Genomic DNA, 24,812 nt, shown 5'->3' with positions numbered 1-24,812 from the left:
TATATAATTGCGATCACGATGAACAAGATGCATATGATAAAACTTCTGATGAAATTCCAATTTCAATCGTTTGTAATTCCAAGACCCCATATCATCACATAGCCTGTACCATGTCGATGCATCTCCCTTCAAAGATAAAGGGAAGACCTTCTTCTTAACAACATCTCCGGGTACACCTAGAAGCTTAAATAATCCACAAACTTCATCCACATATATTAGATGCTCATCAGGATGCTTTGTTCCATCTCCTAAAAAAGGATTAGCTAGCAGTTTTTCTATCATACCCGAAGGAATTTCAATGCAGACATTTTCATTTTCAGTAGGTTCAGTAGGTTGAGAACCAACTCTTTGCTCTATGGGTCGGGGTGAAGATACCCCGAACAAGCCCCTCAGAGTATTACTTTCCATAGTAACAAGTGACAGTAAATTTCAGCACACTATATAAATTTTTTCCTTACCAAATTCCACCTACCAAAGACGCTTCACTCCCCGGCAACGGCACCAGAAAAGAGTCTTGATGACCCACAAGTATAGGGGATCTATCGTAGTCCTTTCGATAAGTAAGAGTGTCGAACCCAACAAGGAGCAGAAGGAAATGATAAGCGGTTTCCAGCAAGGTATTCTCTGCAAGTACTAAAATAAGTGGTAACAGATAGTTTTGTGATAGGATAATTTGTAACGAGCAATAAGTAATAAAAGTAAATAAAGTGCAGCAAGGTGGCCCAATCCTTTTTGGAGCAAAGGACAAGCCTGGACAAACTCTTATATGGAGAAAAGCGCTCCCGAGGACACATGGGAATATTGTCAAGCTAGTTTTCATCACATTCATAAGATTCGCGTTCGGTACTTTGATAATCTGATATGTGGGTGGACCGGTGCTTGGGTACTGTCCTTACTTGGACAAGCATCCCACTTATGATAACCTCTATTGCAAGCATGCACAACTACAACAAAAGTATTAAGGTAAACCTAACCATAGCATGAAACATATGGATCCAAATCAGCCCCTTACGAAGCAACGCATAAACTAGGGTTTAAGTTTCTGTCACTCTAGCAACCCATCATCTACTTATTACTTCCCAATGCCTTCCTCTAGGCCCAAATAATGGTGAAGTGTCATGTAGTCGACGTTCACATAACACCACTAGAGGAGAGACAACATACATCTCATCAAAATATCGAACGAATACCAAATTCACATGACTATTAATAGCAAGACTTCTCCCATGTCCTCAGGAACAAACGTAACTACTCACAAAGCATAAACATGTTCATAATCAGAGGGGTATTAATATGCATATAGGATCTGAACATACGATCTTCCACCAAATAAACCAACTAGCATCAACTACAAGGAGTAATTAACACTACTAGCAACCTACTAGCACCAATCCCGGACTTGGAGACGAGAATTGGATACAAGAGATGAACTAGGGTTCTGAGAGGAGATGGTGCTGATGAAGATGTTGATGAAGATTGCCCTCTTCCGATGAGAGGAGCATTGGTGATGACGATGGCGATGATTCCCCCCCCCCCCAGGAGGGAAGTTTCCCCGGCAGAACAGCTTCGCCAGAGCCCTAGATTGGTTTCGCCAAGGTTCCGCCTCGTGGCGGCGGAGTTTCGTCCGAGAAGATGGCTTGTTATTTTTTCCCATCGAAAGACTTGATATAACAGAAGATGGCCACCGGAGGGCCACCAAGGGGCCCACGAGGTAGGGGGCGCCCAGGGGGTAGGGCGCGCCCCTCACCCTCGTGGGTAGTGTGTGGCCCCCCTGGGGAACTTCTTGCTCTCAGTATTTTTTATATATTTGGAAAACGTCTTCCGTGAAGTTTCCGGACTTTTGGAGCTGTGCATAATAGGTCTCTAATATTTGCTCCTTTTCCAGCCCAGAATCCCAGCTGTCGGCATTCTTCCTCTTTATGGAAACCTTGTAAAATAAGAGAGAATAGACATAAGTATTGTGACATAATGTGTAATAACAACCCATAATGCAATAAATATCGATATAAAAGCATGATGCAAAATGGACGTATCATAGTACAGTAAGAAGCATGCATACAATACATTTAGCATTGTTTTTGTACAACTAATCCGATATTAAAGAGCCTAATTTACAGCCTTTTCATACCAAGGCATTATTTGTTACTCCTATATGCACATTGAAACTTAACATTCATACTCCCTCCAATTTAAATATATATAGGCCCTCCTAACATACTTCATAGATATAAAGGTTATATTGTGTGTTAGCATTTTCCAAAATACACCATAGCAATTAATTAGGTTAATTAAGGTTATGTCCTAAACATATTTTTAGAGTGTTTCGCAGGAACAAATAATAGCATGGTTGGAAATTACACATTTTTGATCAAATTACATATACAAATTATTTTAATCCAACTTACGGTTGCAAAGTATTGCATGATCATGTTTAACATATTCTCTGATAAAAGCGAATGACCTAAACGAGCTGAAAACAGGGCGGATTGGGCCTACCACACTGCAGCTGAACGTGGTACACTAACCAACGGCAAATCCAATTTGGCGCTGGAGGAGTCGGTTAACGTGCATTTCGTTAACTGGGGCCTGCAGCGCACACCACCACCCACGAGCTGGGCCGGCCCATTTTTTTCTCATTTTGTTAAATTGCAAGAAAACAGTGATCTAGGCAGGATTCGGACCAGGGACCTGTTGGTTTCAAGAATGTCACGATAACCACCCAGCCACCTCCTTTTGATGTAACTGATTACCTTCTTTTGAGTTGATGTACTTACTTTTTTTTCAAAAGATTTTGTTGGCTTTTTTTTTCTTTATTGTCACACTTTTTGATAAATGATAAATGCGTGAACTATTTTCAGTTTTGCAATTTTTTAGGTAAAATCGATGAACTAGTTTTCCCTTCGTGAACCTTTTTTGAATTCGATGAACTTTTTTCACATCGATGAACTATTTGCTCAAATTTGATGAACTTTTTTTCAAATCAATTTTTTTTCGAAATTCAATGGAATTTTTTCAAAATCAATTATTTTTTCAAGTTTGTGAACTTTTTTTCAAAATTGATGAAGTTTTCCTATTCTCATTTGTGAACATTTTTTCAAAATCCATGAACTTCTAAAATATTTGTGAACCTTTTCTTTCATATCACCGTGAACTTTTTATCCAAATTTATGAACCTTTTTTTCACTACCATGAACTTTTTGTTTTTCACAATTTTTTTGATTTTTGGATATCTCGAGTTTTTCATTTTCGCGAATTTTTACATATTTTAGTTTCATTTTTAAAAAATTCAACGGAGGTGAACCAACGCCTTTTTCAGCAACACATGAAACAACGCTTGAGCGAGCGATCATGGCGATCGAGCGCTCGCCTCATGGCCCGGCCCACGAGCAGGCGGCTGTGAGTGCGACCTAAAGGAGCTGGTGCCTGGAGCGCTGCATAGGAGCTCCCATAACAACCGTCAAGACGCGCGAGATAGCGAGTGCCACAGTTGGGCCAAAGCCCAACAGAGAAAGATACTTAATGTTGGACCGTGGGTTACTTAAAGAAAAACTCGGGGGCTTTTAAAAAAATGTATGACAGTGGACGGGCAGAAACGCTCTGTGCTTTATTAGTAGGTATAGATAAATAAATATTTTAATAACAGATAGGCTAGGTTATTAATCGATGGGCACACCGGCTTGCTTATATAGGGGTTAATCATAATAATTACTACACATGAAATTTAATTTGTAGTAATCTATTTACTTCAAATGAAATATAAGCTTCTAACAAAAAGCAAATGAAATATAAATTTCAAAATAATGTTTGTCTCAGAAAATTATTCCACCTCTTCAAAATAAAATTTTCTAAAAATGGTCTCCAAATGTACAGGAAAAATAATCAGCTTTTTTAAAATAAATAAAAAATCGTGCTCATATAGGATGTATTCCATGCAGCACAACTCTTTCATCAGATGAAGATACAGAGCTGAAATAGGTCCAGAAAAACGAAATTGGGATGGCTTATTCACGTCTAAATTACATCGCCAAAATGCGATAGTCAGTGTAACCTTATTGATGACGTTTGCCAAAATTAGATATAAGAAGTGTTGTGTAAATGCACATGGAGCAGGTTTATATATTTTTTTCGGGCCGTTGCAACACACGAGCATTTGTACTAATAACTACTTATAGGGCCAAAGTGTTATTTTGGTCCCCAACTCACATGCACCTAGATGAACAGTAAAATTGCAAATCAAAAAATCGAAAAATTGTTTTTTTATAACAAACATTGATGAGTGTCTTGCGTGAGTACAAACTTTCATGATGGAATAACATTCGTATAGGCCAGAAAAAAAAGAAAATCTACCTTCAAAATTCTTCTTTTTTTTAGCATTGCTTGCCCAGACCTCCCAGGATGTCATTTCATCAGGAAATTTTGCACATATGTGAAAAACTCATCAATGTTTATAAAAAAAAGTCATGATATTTTTTTACCTTCTTGTGGATTTTGCTCTCCATCCGGATGAAATATTAGCTTGGGATCATTACTTTGTTTCCCGGTTATTTTTTGTTGTTCTGCTCAAGATGCTCTTAGAGCACATCAAATGTGGCTAACGAGAATATTTTTTTCAACTGTGTCGTCCAAAAGAATTTCTTTCAAGGATTTGTGCTATGCACATAGAGACGGTATGTATCGTGCCGCCACGTGGGAGACCAAAGCCCAGACCCAGTATGTCCTTGGACGAGGCCAGGTACACTGTGCTCGGGCAACAGTTCGTGATGGTGAAGATGGCTGCGCCGACACCAGAGGTGAAGGAAACGAGGAACAGGACCAAGACAAACGGGATCGCTGGCCTGGACGCCATTTGATCGAGCTAGCTAAGCGAGGATGAACCACTATGGTGAGTACTGACTACACGGCCAGTGCCAGGGGCAATATATATAGAGGGCCGGATGCCAGGCGTGTCCATTTTTATTTGGTTAGGCTACTTTGGACACTTTTTTTCCTGCACAACCATCCATCACTTACCCTCTTTCTGGGCGTCAGCTCCGCGCCGCCGCCCACTTCATGAATATTGGCGACCGCCATAGTGGGTGCCCACACCATAAAGGGGCCCTGGTTCTGTACGAAGAATACAGTGGCGTCGGCGCCGGCCGTGAAGGACATGAGGAGGAGGAGGAGGACGACGACAAGGGGAGACGAGATAATGTCCTGAGTTGCCATTGTAGAGAATAAGTTTGTGACGGAGTGAGCAAGTGATCCGAGTGTGTATTTGCACATCCCAATGGCCTCGCCGCGGCCCGATTGAACCGCGAGTGCACAAATGCGACTTGTGTGCAGTGTGCAGCGATCGATGGCGGAATTGGAGATCTGATGGATCGATTGGATTGGTGTGGCACCTGCTCCTGCACTTCCTCGGGCACACGTTGAGGTCGTGGTCGGGTAGCTCGTCCAGCGCGTCATCGTTGATCTACTCGTTGTAGAGGTAGAGGGAGGAAGTGGGTGGAGTACCTGGTACACCTACTGCCGTGGTGAACGGAGCGGAGAAATATGACGAGATGCCTCCATTAAGATAAGCATTCTTTTTTTAACAAAAACCTCCTCGGTCACTCACTCATATAGAAAGCATTGTCTCTCGCCCAACTCCCAAGTCATAAGTCGCATGCGCACCCCCACGCGAATGAATGGCTACTTCTTATATATAGAGAGAATGGTGGCATCAAGAGATAAGAGAAGGATGTTCCTACAAGCCTCCTCAGAGATCAGCGATTCTGGGCCGTTGGATCGGTTCTCTTGATGAGTTTTGGGCCGTTGGATCGAGAGGTGGGAGGATCTGGGCCGTCGGATCTGGAAGAAACACTGCTGAAATGAATAGTAATGACAACAGAATGTAAATACCATGCCCCCACCAGGGCATTTCGGTCATTTCGCGTGGTGGGGGTATAAAAGGGTCGGCCGCTCCTGTAACGGAGACCTAGCCGCCTCCTCCCTCGCTCGCTCCTGCAGCCGCCTCCCTCCTTCCTCGCTCACTCCTCATCCGGCGACGGCGGTGGCGGCTCCCGCGCCCGTCGTCTCCTCCCCTCGCACTCGCCGCCGCCTCCTCTCCTCCCCCGCGCCCCGCTCATCCCGCCTCGCCGCCGCCTCCTCTCCTCCCCTGCGCCCCGCTCCTCCCGCCTCGCCGCCACCTCCTCTCCCCTCCCTGCCCCGCCGCCACGCCTCCCTGCCCTGCCGCCGCGCCTCTCTCCAATCCCCGCCCCGAGCTCCACTGCATCCATACCTGCTCGTCGGCAGCAGGTGGGGCTCCACCTCGTCTAGACCAACACGGGGAGGGCCAGGACGGGAGTGAGGTGACGGCGAGGTCTCTCTCTCTCACCCGTTCTTCTCCTTCCGCATCCTCTCCTCGTCGTCGGACAGCGCAGCCGTTGGCTCTCTCCTTGGGACCGGGCAGGGGCATCCCGGGGAGGGATTGGGCTGACAATGGATTTGGTGTGGCGTGAGGCTGGTTGAGGTTCTCGTTCGGTGCATGATTTTTTTTCTCGGTTTTGATTCTTCGGCTATTCATCTTAGGTGCTCATGTGGTACATGATGCAGGTCTACTGCTGCTGTTGTTTCTTGCTCCCAATGAAGAATCCGACGATTTGTGCTTCGGCTCTACTTCGAGCGAGCGTGCTGATTCCTGCTAGGTGAGCTTCTCGTCCTCCTATGTTCCTGATCCTCCCCCGGTCAGCGCACCCACGCCAGCTGCCGCAACCCGTGCACCCATGATTGTTGTGTAGTAGATTAGAATCAAGATTTTGGTTGAGAGAGAGATAGAGACAGGATCATGATCTTCCTTGGCTCATGTAATCAGATTTAAGGACACTCTATTTATAGTAGATAGGCAGATGGTCCACTGCTGGCTTGCTAAACCTGTGTGGCAAATGTCTGTGTGTATTTATGCAAGGTATAGCTTTCTGTATAAGCAATACACCTTTATCTGTACATATAGCAACCTCTTTGAATTTTTCTTCTTCTAGGAGATGATGCTGGAAACGATCACATTTATGAAGTTATGCTCTGCTTTGGCTCATGTTTATATCTTAATCCAAGTAACTGGTTCTCTCTTTTTTTGAACGAGGTCCATCCTGGTGGAGCTCTAGACAACATTACGATAACCACGTCGATGTTCCAAGCCTCACATGAGTTATAGTAGTAACTACAAATGTTTACATATGTTGGAGTGCTCACTTGGATAATGATGAGAGGTGAAGAGACGCACAAATGTTAAATATTTGCACATGTATACGGGTACTTAATTTAACATGATCTGCATAATCTGAATCTGTAGTTTTGCACTATTCTTTGATGGACTATCCATTTATGTTCACTATTAGTCTGTTGTGGTGAAGTAATCAATTTAAGAATCAAAACTGCACATACCTGGCATCAAGTGTTGTCATCCACATGGGCGGTTAATCCTGGTCTCTTTACTGCTTTGTAGATGTTGAGATCTGACCTCGAATGCTTCGGTTTGGGTGGTTATGTGGGCGGAAACAATGACCACTGATCATAATTGTAGATGTTTTGGATCTCAGCCATCCTTTTATTGCTATGAGGGATTACATTTTTTGCTTCTATATATGAGCTAATTCTCTATTGTGAGGAATGAGTGTGTGACCCATGTTACCTGCTACTGTAGCTTGGCATTCCTTCTACATGATGAAGACGAGAGCATGCTTGTTTTTCAAGTAACTCTCGCTTGCTTTCAATTGATTTTCAGATGCATTGTCACTTTGTCAGGAACCTGTGGTCTGAAAGAGCTAATTTGCAGAAATTTCATCCACCCGTCAAACTGCAAATCAGTGTTTGGTTGTACCAATGCTTCCTGGTATGTGACCTCTGTCTGAGATATAAAACATTTTGTTCGTCCTGTTATTTTCATGCTGATGCTTGGCTTATGAGGTTACAAATCGACTTGAGATATGTTAAGATTTTTTTTCTGTTCATCTTAGTTGAATTTAATATAAGATTTAGCTAATACATAGTGATCTTTATGTGATACATTAGTTAACAATCGATAACTAATCACTCCACTTTTATTTTAATATAGAAATACATGCAAGCAGATCTACTCAGAAGGGGAAAAGAAGGAGTTGAATCATCAATAGGAATCTGCCATGTAATTGATCTTATTGGCTTAGAAAGAAAATTGGCTGTTGGTCACAGTTGTTTACCAAGTATACTATTTTTTTTGCCTACAAAAACTTCTATGATAAGCGACATGTGCAGTTGCAGGTGAAACTACTAACTTGATGTTAACACTACTATGCATGCCAAGATCTATGTTTCCGTTCACTTTTGAAAGTAAACCTGTTGTTGCTACAATTTTAGGCTGGAATAGCTGAAACCTGTAGTAGATAAAACAATACTCCCTCCAATTCAAAATGAGTGTCAGGATTTTAGTGCAAATTCGAACTAAAACTACGACACTTATTTTGGATCGGAGGAAGTATTATTTATCCAGTGAAAGATTTTAGATTCTTGCAGGGTTGCTGCTTGCTGAAACATGTATTTCTGAATAGCTTATGAACAATGCATTTGTGAAATAATAAATAATGAAAAGCAACTGGTTACTTTACCTGAACCCGTAGAGGTACTTGTATTGTAGTATACATGTTACCTGCTCTATTTTCTCTATTTTTGTTGGGTTGGAGTAGAGTGCGTAGGTTACCGATCCTATATACCAGTGTATAGCAGGCAAAAAAACTTTTGTTGATTTACCTTTTAACCTAAATTTGTTTAGGAAACTTATACTAACCTTTATTCTCTGTTAGTTGCATCAACCTGCATGTATTTTAGCTGTGGCTCCTTTATTCTCAGTTAGTTGCATCAGCCTGCATTTATTATGTCCTTCCATTCCTACTTACATGAGTGTATCACTTGTATTGTTCATGGTGTCTGGCGGCTGATCATTATACAACCGTTGTGGCCTCTCAATAAATGTTAGGATGATAGAGAGATTGATCAGTCTTTCTCGGATAATATATGGTTTGACTTATTTTTTATATATATTTGCCTCAGATATAGGCCTGCTACCATATCTTTTCTCGCTGGACATACCTTCCGACGGCGAGAGTGATGACTTCTATCCCGCTCCTCTCCCAGCAAGGCATCACTACCTCCCTCCTGCAAAGGTACCCGAAGACCTTCTTGGACTCTTCTTCAGTGTTTCTCTTTTTTTTACACAACTATGTGGTGCTTAGTGCATATGTCATTCCCTCCTGTCAATTCATTATGAAAGAAAGAGAGGGAGAGAGGATCATGTTCTTGATTGGGTCCAATACTCAGGGTTGGTAGTGTTTATAGGAAATGGTTATATTTTACAGAAAAAATGTGTCTTTGTTGACCAGTTTTGCTCGAGATAAAAAATTCTTGCCTACTATTGGTGTCAAGCTCTTGCATCATAAAATTCGTTGTTATGCCGATTCATAAAATTATTTGCTTTGTTCTGGAACTGCAAGTTAATTCATCCATCCATGGATGTTGCATACTGTGAGTGAACCAAACAGCTGCCTTATTCATTCCTAAAAAGTCAGCACCTTGTTGGTTTTGCAGGAGCGAATCAGCAAAGCTACTATAGCAGCCCAGCACAACCGCCAAGCCAGGGCCGACCTACTTAACCTGACAGATTTGCTGGCCGCTTCGTGTCTCAAGCCGCGGCAGAGGGGGAAATCCAGGTGGAGCACGCCATCTCCATCGCCGCGACTCGCCCTCCTGTCCGCGTCTCCCTGCCCCTTCTCCTCTAGCAGGAGGAGCACGAGCCAAGGCGTGCCACCTCCGATTCTGCAATGCTTCTAACGGCTACCTCCGCAGCATTCCATTCGATCGTCCGTCCGATTGAATCCCTTGCTCCAGCCGCTAGGTACCAGCAGCATTCCATTGGTTTATTTTATGTATAATAGTGTGATAAAACAGTGATGTGTATGCAGATCTAACAGTACATGATACTTTTGATTGTAGTATAGGTAATCAGGCCTTTTTGGTGCATATACGTAGATCTGATTGGTTATGTGGTTTCTCTAATTATTCAAAATTAACCGAATTAATGTGACCTTGTTTGAAATTTTAATCGAGAGTAAACATTCACAGAGACCTAATTAGGATTGACTAAACTGCTCTTATGTATATATGTTTGTAACTTCCTTTACATGTTGTTCTTATCTCGCTAAACATGGTGGTGCTATTGTGAGGATCTCATGTCTCTCTCACCCTTATGTGTTTATCTCTGTTGGTCCCGCTCCCCTTTTTGCTAATCAGTAATCACTCATGCCTGCTAGATCCACTAAGGTTTTTCTTGGTTTTTTAGTTGTGGATTACTGTTAAGAATGATTGCCCTTATTAATAAGGATTTAAATGTGTTGTTCCAGATCCACATGGGTTGGTTTTGAGTTATTTGTTTGGGTTAGAAAATTGTCAAAGTATGCATATATTAACATTTAGAGAAAACTTTGCATGTGTTTATTCTGGGTTGTAGTTCAGAGAGCGCTTCCATGTCGTCATGAGTGCTGGGTGCTGCTCTGACATGCTTGGGTTGTAGTTCAGAGAGCAATTCTGCCATATTACATTACCATGGATAACATGTATTAATCTGTTAAGCTTTTCTTGCTGCATAGGGCTGCTTGTAGACTCGGTATGATTTAGTTGATTGTTGGTTCTTGTGCCTAGGACCAGATCGGTCCTTTGCTGTTGTCTATGGCTTTAGTAGCTTAATATCACCTATTCCTTTTATGGTGCATGCCCTATGTGGAAGACTTGTGTAAATGTATACCTTGCAAGGTACTGTTTACTCATGGTTCGGTTTAGGAGACTCGGAGCACCGGATTGACTGATGACAGGATTTTGGTTGCGCAGATGAGCTGGAGATGTCGGATGTGTCCACGGTCTTGAATGTGCCTCAGGATCTGAATGAACTGCAGGCTAGGCATACCACTCTCTTGTCCAGCGCCGTTCTTTGTGTGTGTGCCTCTGATTCTTAGGTACGTCCGTAGCCCCACTGCGCCTTCCACTGGCTATTTCAATTTCAATATTTTTTTTTGTTTTTGATCTTACAAGTTGACACCATCTTACTGGCCCTTGATTTTGAGAGGGCCAAGGAATTTCCTTGTTACATTGTTAGCATGAGAACCGTCTTTAGCAAAACAATTGATGCTTACACTTCTCTGTGAAAAATTTGTTTCAGATCTCGGAAGAACCAAAAGATCCTCTGCACTGCACACTTTGGCCAATGCCTGAAGATGGCAAAACAGGAAACCTTCAGAAATTATTTTGCTGCAGCAGCTGGTAGGCAATGAGCATTCTACTTTATCTATTTTATACACTTTGATTTGATTAGGTAACTCAGGGCTTCGAAGTTGTCGAGAATAAACAAACCTGACATCATTCATAGTAATTTGGATACTTCACTTCCTACAAATTGTTGCATGATGCATTATTCCAGGTGAACAAACATACAATTGTTACGGTGAATCTACTAATCAGGCTTTTTGTTTGTTGCAGCTAACACTTCCGATGGACAATTATACTAATAGACTGGAACATGAGTGCATGTTCGTTTTGGATAGAATTAATCTCACTTCCTTGCATCCTCTGAGTTCAAAAACAAAACATGGATGTCTCGATAGTGGTCACAGAAACACTCTTAATTTATGTCCAATCTCAAGAGTCATGCATACTCGAGAAGTTTTTCTTAGCAATAACCAAGGAACATTATCATATATTATTGATCTTTTAGTTCCAGTACTGTTTTGCATAGTAGTATGGCTTCACTGCATTTCTATATATTGTTTGTATCCACATATATATTACTGATCTTTTGGTTCTAGTACTGTTCAGTTGTGTATTAGTATGGTGTAGATTGCAATTTAGCTTCCTACACTCATTGCTTTGCTTAGTTAAATTTGTAGGACAACCCAAGTATATCAATGTGCTTATATTTTGTGTACTTTATTTAGACAAATTTTATGGAGAAAGAAATAATCTTTTTCTGATAAATTTTTTTATGTGCAGAACAATCACCGCATGTTGTAGCAAGGCCCACATAAAGATGATGTAGTCATGCATAGGTAAATGATTCTGCCAAAATGATACTCTAGATATGGTCCCACTTATTTTGGTTCACAAAATGCAGTAGGTAAGGAATTCATTTATTTTAGTTCCTGAATAGGTTACTATTTGTAGTTTCAGTGCAAGGCAAGAAATTATGTAGTTGTCGCCCAGCCGCATGCGAGAAGAAGGGTGCATCATTTGGGGTCATGTATCTGGCTACAGTTCTTATTCTATGAAAAAAGTATAACTTTAAGCTTAGTTGTAGTTTTACCATAGTATCCTAGGAGATGATATGCCTTCAGTGTCCAGTTACTACATGTCTCTCATTTTCTTTTCTTGATACAATGTTAGATCCATGATAGTACTCTTTTTAGGTGGATTTGCTTTGTATTAAATCCTAAGAATAGTTAGTAATAGTTGTCCTTTTGCTCGTGTCATCTATAACGACGCCTATCTGTGTGGATGATGTCCTTCTTCTGGGGTGCATGGATAACGAGGCTTCCTACTGCCAGCGTGTTTATATGTATATTATGATCATGCTATCTCTGCTTGTGTTAAAGGAGCCCTTAATGATACTTAGCTCTAAATTTTATATACTACTTGCTCTTCAATAACTGTATATACTATGAACGGTCTGGTCTTGTTTTGTTCATAGCTTGCTTCACGATAGAGTTGAATTATTTCTGAAAAAAGGTTATTCCATGTAACACCTTGGGTTTCCCATTCTGCATTATTTATCTCTTGTTTCTGATGAGTATTCTATCTTCTAATCTTTTCTCCGGAGGATATCTAATATTTGATGATTCCTATTTCTACAGATGGAGTTCAATCTTGTGTCCCTGCTTCGTCAGGGAAATACCATTTGGCGTATCCGTGTGTATGTCTCACGACTATGGCAGCACCGGCGGCACACTGCTCTTCCGGCCGCCCCTGAGCCCACGCGGCTCGCCGGATCATGCGCAGCCCCAGAGCAGCACGCAGCTCGCCGGTCCGATTCGTGCCACCCACGCCAACCTGAGATCCGCCTCTGCAGGTATGAACTCCCCTCCAATGTCCTCTTCTCCTCCATCCATTATTTCTCTATTTTGTTCAACTTGTTAGCCAAAGGGTTCAGATTCTTGCCATGATTGATTGTTAGTCTTTGTACATGAATGGATTAAGATGTGATGTGAGACAAAAGCTAGCAACAAATGTGCTTGTTCTACATATAGGTGCACTTCTTTAGTTGGTGCTTGTTATAATATTGAAACCATGTTACTCTTTACTACACTATGACGTGATGGCCAGATCGTCGCGAGCCCCTACCCCGACCCCAAGGTTGCTGGCAGCGTCAACCCCGACGGCGAGGTCACCGTCACCCCCAACCTTGACGCCCAGGTCAGCAGAAGGTACATTTGATTGCTGGTACATTTGTTGTCTGAAGGCCCAAAGTTTTTAAATCTAACTGAAACCAAAGCCTTGTGATTTATCCAACTGAAGATCCAAAGCTTGTAGTTAAAATGATAGTTAGGTGGTACAAGGAACGGCATCATGTGTACCTCATTCATGTGGATACTAAAATGTGCTCCCATCCGCTATTTTGCTAGGATTTCTTTGTTCTCTTTCTTAATGCAGTCATTGATAAGATAATTTTTATAATGTTGTAAGACCGTAGAGAACATATGTTTCATAGTCAGTAGAATTGAGAACATTGTACATTGCACACCCTGTGACGTTAACAAAGATGTTCTCAGTTCTCCTTAATTTGGTCTGCCTAAGCCATAGAAAATGTGTCCACTGCCTAATCAGGTGTTTAGTAATTCATTTTTAGAGTGTGGATTTTGTTTCGTCACGTTAGTAAAACCAGTAGCACCGTGGATCATTTTGGTACTGCTAAAATTTGGTCTTTCATAAGAGAATGGTTTGTGAACAACATTTTATTTTGATGGATCTATGGAATTGATTTTAACAACATTGTGGACCTAAACTGTTGTATGACAGGGTTAGTATTGGTTGCCTATTCTCACCAGCCAAAAAATTGTACAATGTACTAATAAAGGGAAAACATCCGATCAACAATCAAGAGTGTCTCGTGACAAAGTTTTGGATTTGCATCTGTCACCTACTATGTAGAGTATCTATTTGAAACATTACAAACCCCAACATTGGTCTTTCCATTAACTGTTTCACTAACACCCAGAGTTGGTACTGGTCTTTACATGAAACAAAGAAGTGTTGATCGTATTGTATATTGCAGAAGGTAGATTAAGTGAGGTGACCTACTTTCTCACTACTTATTTGCTATTGACTTTCTTAACCATCATCCTATGCCTTCATGTTTGTTAGGGTTCATATTTTGTTGCATTAACTAAAGCACCGTGTTTTGTTATTTTACTCCTCTGTTCATTTTTATAAGGTGTGGATGGAAGAGTGACAATAACTACAAGTTGGTCAAAGATTTAAAGAAATTCTCCTTTAAATTAGGTTGGAAAGACATGTATGTTTCCTTGGTCTACAGAATGTCAGTTTACTAATCGTGCTAAACGTTTCCAGGAATATGTTGCTTGATTTTAGTTTACTAATCTTGCCTTCTTGATAGTTCCTTGGTCACTGTAGATGTCTATTGTTGTAAAAATGTTGAGATATCTTCTCGAGGAATATGTTTTTTTTCTTCACTTTCAGGCCAATGCTACTCAACTTTTCTTTGAGCGACCTTTTCTTTGAGCGACGAGGAATTTCAACCGTCCTTGGCGAAGGACTGCTATCTGATTGTCACTAGCCTCCTGTCTAAATGCTTCGCTTTCAATATTTGTATTGTCTTGCTGCGTATGTGCTACTCAAGCCTGATCTATTAAACATTACTTGGCCTATTCCTTTGTGCCGAGCTTGATGTGCCTCAATTGTACTCTATGATATGTACTTTGATTGGAAAATTCACGAGGTTAAAGATTTGCATTGCTTTTGGTGTTGAACCGTGCATTGATTACATACTTCAGGGCGTGCTTCTTACTGATTTAGCATTACCTGCTTGACAAAAGGTTAGGACCGGCACCGTCGCGCCAAGGCGCGTTGCCGATCTAGTGATGAAGAGAACAAGGAGGGCTGCTGCTAGCTAGATGATCCATGGGCAGAGTGAAGGGATGTACCACCCCTTAGAGCATCTCCAGCCGTTGGCCCCCCAGGGGGCGTCTAAAATCGCCATCTGGGGGTGAGCCGGCGCAAAAAATGGGCTTGGGGGCGAGTTGGTCCCCAGCTGCCGGCCCCAGGCGCGATTAAAAAAAAGTTAGCAAATTTCGGCAAAGTTTGGCGAAGTTCGGCTAAACACGACTAAATTTCGGCAAACTTGGGCATATATTAGACATGTTCGCGGATTTTCATTACATAGCAAAATAGATAACTAATCTAAAAAAGAAACTGGCTGAACGCCGAGTAGTCGCCGTCGTCGCCGCCATCGTCGCCTCCATCGTCGGGCTTCTCCTCCTTGACGCGGCCGTCCCTGGTGGACCCCTGACCGGCGTCGCCAACGTGGGCTGGTGGCGGCGGCGCGTCGTCGTCGTCGCTGTCCTCGATGACGATGACGCCTCCTTCGTCGCGGCCCCGGCGGTGCTGCGCGAAGCGCTGCAGGGCGGCGCACTGGCGCTCCCTCGCCATCTTCAGGGAGTCCGCGCGCGCCCATTCCAGGGCCGCGTCATCGTTGAGCTCAATGTCGCCACCGTGCTCCGTCTTCACCGCGGGGAGGAGGCCCGGCTCCGTCTTCACCGACGCGAGCCCCGGCTCCGTCTTGGGCTTGACGAAGCGCGGAGGAGGAGCCGACGAGGAGGCACGCCGGCCGCCCTCGTTGATGACGATGCCGGCGCTGCGATTGCGCCGTCCGAGCGGCGTCTCCGCCGCGGGCTCGGCCTTGATGCCGAGCAACGCCGGAGAGCCGGAAGAGTGCGAAGAAGAGCGTGATGAGAAGGAAGAAGAGGAGGCGCCGAACCTCCTGGGCAACCATTGCCCGTCGCGTCGGCGGTGAGCCATGGCCATGGCGGCCGCCCTCGCCAGGGGGTACGCCAACTGCGGGTTGCTTGCCGTCCTCGAGGTGCGTCAGCACGACCTCAAGTGTGCGGCCGGGGACTCCCACCACAGGCGGCGCCCATCGCTGTTCTTCATGCCGCCGATGACTGCCGCGCCGTCGGTGGATGCCAGCCGCTGCTGCTGACGGCGCTCGAAGTACGCCGCCCAAGCCGCATGGTTGTCGGCGGCGTACTGGGGGAGGGAGAGTTGGGCGGCGGTGAGGGAGGCGTGCACGACGTCGACCTCCTCGGCGAAGTACCCGGGTTTGGCCATGGCGTTGGGCAACGGGGGAATGGGCACTCCCCCGTTGCTGAGTTTCCAGCCCGTCGGCCCGGCGCGCATGTCCGGCGGCGCCGGGATGTTCGCCTGGAACATGAGCCAAGACTCCTGTTCACGGAGCAATCGGCGGCCGAAGCCGTTGGCCGCGGCCTCATCGCCGGGGAACCGCTCGGCCATCGGGAGAGGGAGGGAGAGGGAGGGCTCGGCGACGGCGCTCGGGAGAGGTAGGGCTCGGCGGCGGCGCTCGGGAGAGGTAGAGGGCGGGCTAGGGCGGGTGTGGCTGGTGTAGCCAGGGGCGAGGGAGGCCACCGGCTTATATAGCGGTGCCGCCCCGTGTGTACGCGTGCGAGGGAGGGGAGGCGTCGGCGCGCCGCCCCGTGAACGCGCCGCCCGTGAGGAATCACTGGTAAGGCTGACCGGCGGCAGCCTTGCCATCACTACTAGGAAAATGCTTACCAGTAGCGCCGGTTTTGTGCTACCAGTAGCGCTGGCACCAGCGCTACTGCTATGACGCTATAGCTATTTTGTAGCAGTAGCGTGTTTCTAGGCCAGCGCTACTGGTAAGTTCAACTACTTGTAGCGCGTTTTTAGGCCAGCGCTACCGGTAAGTTCAACTACTACTAGCGCGTTTTTAGGCCAGCTCTACTGCTAACTTTTATGGTTTTTTTTAGCATTTTGGCGTTGTACATGTTTAAACAGATATATCTTTTATACAATAACAACTCATCATGAATTAGTATATTTAAATAGCATATTCATTACCACTTGTCATCACCATCAAACAATGTTCGTCAATAAGACATCATATAACAAGTTGGTCACTAGTCATAATCACAACTCCTCCTCATCATCATCAACTCTAACAAATTGTAGCATATAATAACACATTCTAGATACGACCTACTCCTCTCAATGGACCTACTCTACCCTCTCTTAGGTAAAATATCATAAAACAAGATAGGCATTGACGCTGCATTAAGGAAAATTGACTCTCCATAATAAAGAACGGAGATCATCTTGTCTCCAAGTCTTGGCCTACGCACAATTTTGCTTCCAAGTAGCTCTCTATGATGGTTCAAACATTTTTTTTCAAATCATCAATTATCATGGCTTCCTCGCTTTTAGAAATCCGGTATGGACAGGAGTGATGTGGATACTGCGGCTGACCTGGCTGTGGTGGCCGTAAGCTCATAACATTAACACGACCACTCGTCAATATCAGATGAGGCACACAATCCATCGGGATTTTCTGTTCAAAAACATAGTAATAACTTTGTATTTAGCAATATAGTTTAGTTTTAGAAGAATTTATGCAAAAGATGCACGGATGTCGTAATACTAGAAAATCTTACCATGATATCTCCATTGATGTTACTTTAGTTCAACACGTGCACTAGTGGCACGTATTGACCATAATGTGGAGGAGTTTGGTAATAGCTATTGTAATTCTCAATATCAGTAAAAAATGCGATAAGACCATCTTGCTCGTTATAAGTTAATTGTGCTTCATCATTGTAGTAGTAGGTTCTGTCCAGCATTTTTCGTAAAATTTTTGAAGAATGAAAATAAGCTGTCAATGGAAATAAACTGTCAAATATTTTGAAATAAACAATATAAATTACTTAGTAAATATGTTTAAGAAACTCACACAGCGGTAGAACTGGAAGCGTGTCAGCAAGGACCCAAATGGTCATATCATTTTCGTTGATGTCAGGATCACCAAGATTGAAGGTGAGAAGCATACCCTCATGAAAATCATATGCCTTGCAAAGGGCTTCCCAATTCAAGCAACCAAAATTGGATGAGTTCACAGAATTGTATAGATTTACAGCAAAATCATAACCATGATGGTTCCTTAGTTGAATTATCTTTGTCTCCATTCTTTCATGATCTTCAAAACTCGTCTTCTCCAAGACATAGCGTCTTGCATGGCATGGGATAAGCTAGTCGAATTATAAAAGACGAAAATTACACGTTGAAGAAGCAGAGAAGTCGTGCAAAAAATAACAAAAAACACTTGTCGTCGTTGCGTACCGTTTCAACATCGAAGGTCTCTTGGAGCTTGATGCTGAAGCGCCGACCTTCTACCAAGTGAGGCCTGTCGCACAGACCACACTTATCTTCGCAGTACTCGCACATAGAGAATTCCCTTTCGTCGTCAGACATTTCCTAATAGGTAATTAATAATCCATCATCGAATACATATATAGTAGTTTGTAGCAAAGATCATCATATAACAACTAAAACACCTAAAATTTGTAGTTTGTAGTAGTTTATAGCAAAGATCATCATATAATCCATCATGAATACATATATAGTAGTTTGTAGCACAAACGGCGCTCATCTTTTGCATTCAATAAGAAAATAACTAATAGGTAATTGATAATCCATCATCGAATACATATATAGTAGTTTGTAGCAAAGATCATCATATAACAACTAAAACACCTAAAATTTGTAGTTTGTAGTAGTTTGTAGCAAAGATCATCATATAATCCATCATGAATACATATATAGTAGTTTGTAGCACAAACGGCGCTCATCTTTTGCATTCAATAAGCAAATAACTAATAGGTAATTAATAATCCATCATCGAATACATATATAGTAGTTTGTAGCAAAGATCATCATATAACAACTAAAACACCTAAAATTTGTAGTTTGTAGTAGTTTGTAGCAAAGATCATCATATAATCCATCATGAATACATATATAGTAGTTTGTAGCACAAACGGCGCTCATCTTTTGCATTCAATAAGCAAATAACTAATAGGTAATTAATAATCCATCATCGAATACATATATAGTAGTTTGTAGCAAAGATCATCATATAATATCACTAATACATCTCGAATAATAGCTCCTCTAGGTTCAGTGGGCTGCGGTGTACACCCAAAGAGAAGGAACCATCACCGGATCATAGCTCCGGTGAGATCCCCAAATAATCTGCCAGGTATTCGAGAACCGGCCGTTCGCCAACGCAACCAAGTAGCGATGGACGTGCGCGTTCTCCTCCGTGACACGGTGCTGTACCACCTGCGCGGGGGACTCAAGCCTCTCCACCGATGCAGGCCCACGTGACTGCCACCAAAGAAGCTCCGGGTCGACGACGGGCTGGCTCCTCACTAAGCTGCGCTCACCAAAAGGTAGCCCAACCCAGTATCAGCCCGGCGGAGCCCAGTCCCGGACATGGCCCCTCGGCTCAACCAGGAGTCCTCCGCCGAGTCGACGACGAGGATGCGGGATAGGCATCGTCGACGTCGAGAACTAAATGCTTAATTATGAAAACAAAACTAATAAACACTTAGCAAAATTTGGCATGACCTTTGCTAAAAATAGGACGTATCGAGCGCCTGAAATTTGCCAGAACGTAAACGAATCGACATTTCTGGCAAAAGATAGGCCACTCGGAAAAATATGACATGTTCCAAATATGACATGTCCACTGCAAATTTGCATATAACATGAAAAATTGCTTTAACTAAAAAAATAACAACAATTGCTTTAACTAAAAAATACCTACAATTCTGTTAACTACACCTAAAACAACTAAAACACCTAAAATTCTGTTAACTACACCTAAAACAACTAAAACCACTAAATTCTATTAACTACATCTAATTAAAAACCTAGCTAAATTTCTGTCCTAACTTTAAAACCTAGCTAAATTTAAAAACCTAGGGTTCATACGAATTAACTAGGGTTCATACCTAATTATTTTAATAACCTACATTATTTCAACTACATAGGATTCAAAATAACTACTCTAATAACTAGCTAGGGGGGAGGGAGGAGGAGGAAGGAGAGGGAGGAGTACCTCTCGGTATGGTGGAGGAGGGCCGGCGCGGGAGGAGAGCCGGCGCGGGGGGCGGGGTGGCCGGCGGGGGAGTAGGCCGACGCAGGGGAGGGCGGCCGGCGCGGGTGAGGGTGGCCGAAGCAGCAGGGAGGAGGGCCGGCCCGGGGGACGGCAGCGTGCGGGTCGACGGCGGCGTGCGGGGGATTGAGAGGGAGGAGTGTGGAGAGTGTGAGTGAGCTTTAGTGAGAGATGAGGCAGGCCGGGTCGGGGGCGCGCGGGGGAAGAGGGAGTGGGCTTAACAACAGCGTGGGCAATGGGCCAGCGCTACTGCTAAGCCCACTAGCTGTAGCGCTGGCGCAAAACACACGCTACAGCTAAGTGGCCTGCCCTTTGGCCCCGGCGGCCCGCTAAACAGCAGCGCGGCCTGCGCCAACCAGCGCTGCTACTACTCACTAGCAGTAGCGCCCGTTCTGGCCGGCGCTACTGATAAATACCAGTAGCGTGTGTGCCCAAACAGGCGCTACTGCTAAAATTCTATGTATAAGCAGTTTCCTAGTAGTGCATTGATTCCCCGCGGGAAACCGAGGCGTTCGCGGAAGATGACGCGCGGTGTTGCTGACGCGGCGGGCCCGCGGCTCTTTCGCGCCAAAACCGCTCGCCCCGGCGCCCCCGAGCCCTCCCCTCCAGCGCGTTGGGTTCGGCCTGGGTCCGCCGGCGCTAAATTCGGCCCAGGTCGGCGAAAATCGGGCTCCTGGGGGCGTGACTGGGCCGATTTTTCAGTGCCGGTGCGAAAAAAAACGCCTAGGAAGACTTTTCTGGGGCGCGGCTGGAGATGCTCTTAGTGGCTGACGAGCACCCCCTAAGTTCGCATTAATCTCATTTACAGGAAACACAATTAAGTGGCTGCGCATGTTCGTTGCCTCCTCCATGTTGATTGATCAACATTATTTATTATGTACTTACATCCCCATGGCCACAACCACAACATTAATCAATCATAGACGCTTCGTTACATGTAATACTACTAGTGGATGGATCGGGACCAGAGTATTATCAAATGAAACCAGTTACTCATTATGTCTACATATCATAGAGGGATGAACTTGGACTCTGGTTAGGTCTCCTTTGGTTTGGAGGAATTTTGTAGGAATTTCATAGGATATAATTTCTATAGAAAAAATTTCTTTAGTGCCCTTTGGTTTATATGAATAGAATCCTATTCATATGGAGGAATTCTTCCAATCTTTCACATTTTATAGGAAAATAAATATTAACCTAGACTCAATGAAAAAAAACCTATGATGTGAATCAAAGGACATCTCCTTTCCTATTCCTACTTACGGGATTTAAGATGCATGTCATCTCATTTCCTATGACTTTCCTATTCCTATGATCTTCCTACCCTATGAACCAAAGGAGACCTAAAATTACATGGCCTCCTTTGGTTTAGAGGAATCTTGTAGGAATTTCATAGGATATGATTTCTATAGAAAAAATTTATTTAAAGCCCTTTGGTTTGTAGGATGAAATCCTATTCCTATCGAGGAATTCTTCCTATCCTTCACATTTTATAGGAAAATAAACATTAGCCTAGACTCAATGGAAAAAAAATCCTATGATGTGAATCAAAGGGCATCTCATTCCCTAATCTTACTCATAGGATTTGAGATACATGTCATCTCATTTCCTATGACTTTCCTATTCCTACGATTTTCCTACCCTATGAACCAAAGAAGGCCTATATGTAGTTCATTTCCGAGGATTCAAACAAACATTCTCATGCCACTCGCATGTCTTCTTTTTGACCCCTCCTGATATTGCCTTGTCATTTCATCTGTCTTCAAATTCTAACAAAGAAGAAAAGGTGCTATAGCTTGCATTCACTTCCAATCAAATTGATGCATTGCGCACTAGAATTATATAAGTAACTATATTTTCTAATCATGGTCAATCCAATGAATATGTCGGCGTAAATCATTTTAGATCCAAACGGACCTATAGATCCAAACTTGGATTACATTTGCTTAGAACTGACTGATTCCAATGCCGCATACAAGCACACACTAACTATATGCATGTTGATTCAGAAACACGACAGCTTGGAACTCATTAAACTGATTCATTCAATCGTAGTCAAAAGGCTCTGTTGGAACAAGCATATACCAACAAGGATTTCTCAAAGCCAAACTTCTTTCTTTCTCACAAAGCCAAACTTCTTTCTTTCTCACAGACAAGGTACTACAGAGGATTCCGAAAGGTAAAATTCTGAGTATACAAAAGTATCCAAACCAAAACAAAATTCGCTCTCAGTATACAAGCAAGCATCCAAACCCAACGCTAGCTACAGCATTATAAAAAAGTAAAATGGATACACCCATCCCATCCATGGCTGTTGTGTCTTGGTGCAATCAAAACAACAGAAAACATGATTTATGATCCTCCATTGCTTCTACAGCTGCCAGCCAACAAGGAAAAACACATGATGAGCCTTTTTACATAATGCTTCCACATCTCAACTCTTCCGCGCCTTGCCACTTTTGGGGGTGACAACATCGGCATCATCAATCTCAATGGAACCAAATTATCACTGTTGTACAACTGCATCTCAGGCGCAACACATGCAACATAACAGATTAAAACATCACAAATCATGGATTGATGATGGTGCGTCAATCTCTGGATTGGGGCGGCGATGGTGCGTCAGCGCCATGTACTTCTTGAAGGCGCTGTCTTATGTGATCAACGGGCTGGGATTTGGCGTTGTGTTGGTCAACTTCTTCAGTAGGGTTCATGCTCGACAGCTGCGGTGGGCTTCTGGGTCTTGGCCGGGGACGGTGGCGATGTATGGGTTTCTTTTAGAGGTGAGGTCGCTAGGGCGGTCGTTGTCTCCTCGGCAACTGGTTCTCCGGTCCAACCGTGCTCAGGGGTGAGCTGCTTTGCCTGCTGATGGGTCGACGTCCTTCGATCCAGGACGAGAGGGCGGGGTGCCCTCTTCGGCGGCAGATTCGGATGGTGAACGAGGTGGCCCTGGGAGGCGACGAAGCATGGCTCTCCTTTGGCTACGATTAGCTCCCTTGTCGCGGGTGTGTCCATGTCATGATCTGTAACCGTCGTGGGCTCCGAAGTCCTTTTGGGTTCTTCGGAGTTCGTTAGCTGTTCCATAGTGTGCTTTGTATCCGTATCGATTGTATTTTCTGTTTCTTATTGTCCTGTTGGTTGTAAGGTGTGGTTGTTGGTTTATATATATAAAGCGGGTTGAAAGCCTTTATCGGTAAACATCACAAATCGTAGAATGAAGAACAAATTACTAGTAAATCTGGAAAAGCAAGCTCATCGATCCATCGATTCAAATTATAAGCTCATCAAACAAACTTACGCTGACAAGTCACAAGACGATACAAATCCAGAACACATGTAGTACCTCATATTTGTGATCAGAATGGGGGCAAGTGATTGCCATCAATTGGTTTTCTTATTAATATTCGTTAGGTGGAACTGTATCACGTAATATTCGGTTTATCCATAGAAAAAAGTTGAAGAAATTTGCTTCAGTTTTATAAATTATTTGACAACATTTTTTTGGGAAACTACCTCATTCATTCATTCTAATTCTAGTTTCAGTACATATTTATTCATCAAACCAAATTCAGTTCCTAGCATGCATGAATATGCATGACGATGACGGATCTACGGGCAGAAGGTGACTTTGTAGTTTGTTCCGGCGGCGCAGGTGAATGTGCTGCTCTTGTCGTCGTAGGCGTAGCTGTAGGCGTCTGGGCAGAGCCCCTTGAAGAAACGCGAGTAGCTGGTCGGCCCGCAGGTCGCCGGCGTACTTGGCGCCGGGCAGCAGTACTGTGGGGTGCCGAACTTGCCGCAGGCACTCATGCAGCCCCCGTCCACCTTCAGCTCCGACGGGCACTTTGCGTTGACGTCCGCAGCGCAGCTAACCGCGCGGCAGCTGCCGCCGACGGGCCCGAAGCTCATCGGCACGTTGAATCCGTCGACGAGGGAGATGTCGTAGAAGTCAGCATTGCTGCCTGTCCCAAGAGTGTATTCGGCGAGCGAGGCGGGTGGCTTCCCGCCGGCACGGCAGGCCAGCACGCCGCCGCAGTCTCCCGTGGTACAAGACCCCTTGCCGCTGGCGTCGAATTTGCAGCCCGTACGCGCCCAGATCCTACCAGAATTTGTGCCGGCGGGCGGGTGGATTGTGGACAACTGGCCTGGTTCGAGCTTGGTCCCGCCTCCCACCGGGATGGCGGCTGGCCACACCGTGTAGGAGCACTTGTTCACCACCGTGATGGTGGCTGCGTCGGTTGCAGCGACGGTGAGGAGGAGGGCAAGGATGAAGAGTGAAGACGCCATGGTTGGGTGTTGTGATTGATGATGGTGGTGGTGATGTGTGTATGCAGTGACCGATGTGGACTGAAGGCCTATCTGACGGTATTTATAGGCTAATTGTAGCTCGATCCTGTATTGCTAAATATAGATAATTGGAAGGTATCTATGTAAATGTGCAACGTCATGCAGTTTGAATGACCCCTCCAATATATGGCACCAATTAATTCATTGCTATTAACGTTCACAAGTAGATAAGGACTAACTAATTCATTGTTCTATACTTGGAAGAAGATAAGTT

At 44.0% G+C, this 24,812-nt stretch overlaps 1 protein-coding gene across 1 annotated transcript; it reads right to left on the bottom strand.

Moving 5' to 3' along the window:
• Window positions 1-23,728: 23,728 nt before the first annotated feature.
• Window positions 23,729-24,588, bottom strand: LOC125555457 (protein P21-like). Its single transcript, XM_048718408.1, has one exon. It carries the CDS (start codon window positions 24,536-24,538, stop codon window positions 23,864-23,866), a length of 675 nt encoding a protein of 224 aa, XP_048574365.1. The 5' UTR covers window positions 24,539-24,588; the 3' UTR covers window positions 23,729-23,863.
• Window positions 24,589-24,812: the final 224 nt, after the last annotated feature.

Source organism: Triticum urartu, chromosome 5, assembly GCF_003073215.2.
Source record: "Triticum urartu cultivar G1812 chromosome 5, Tu2.1, whole genome shotgun sequence".
Classification (NCBI taxonomy): Eukaryota; Viridiplantae; Streptophyta; class Magnoliopsida; order Poales; family Poaceae; genus Triticum; species Triticum urartu.
The sequence above is the reverse complement of the archived record's forward strand: the minus strand, read 5'-3'. Positions and strand labels throughout refer to the sequence as shown.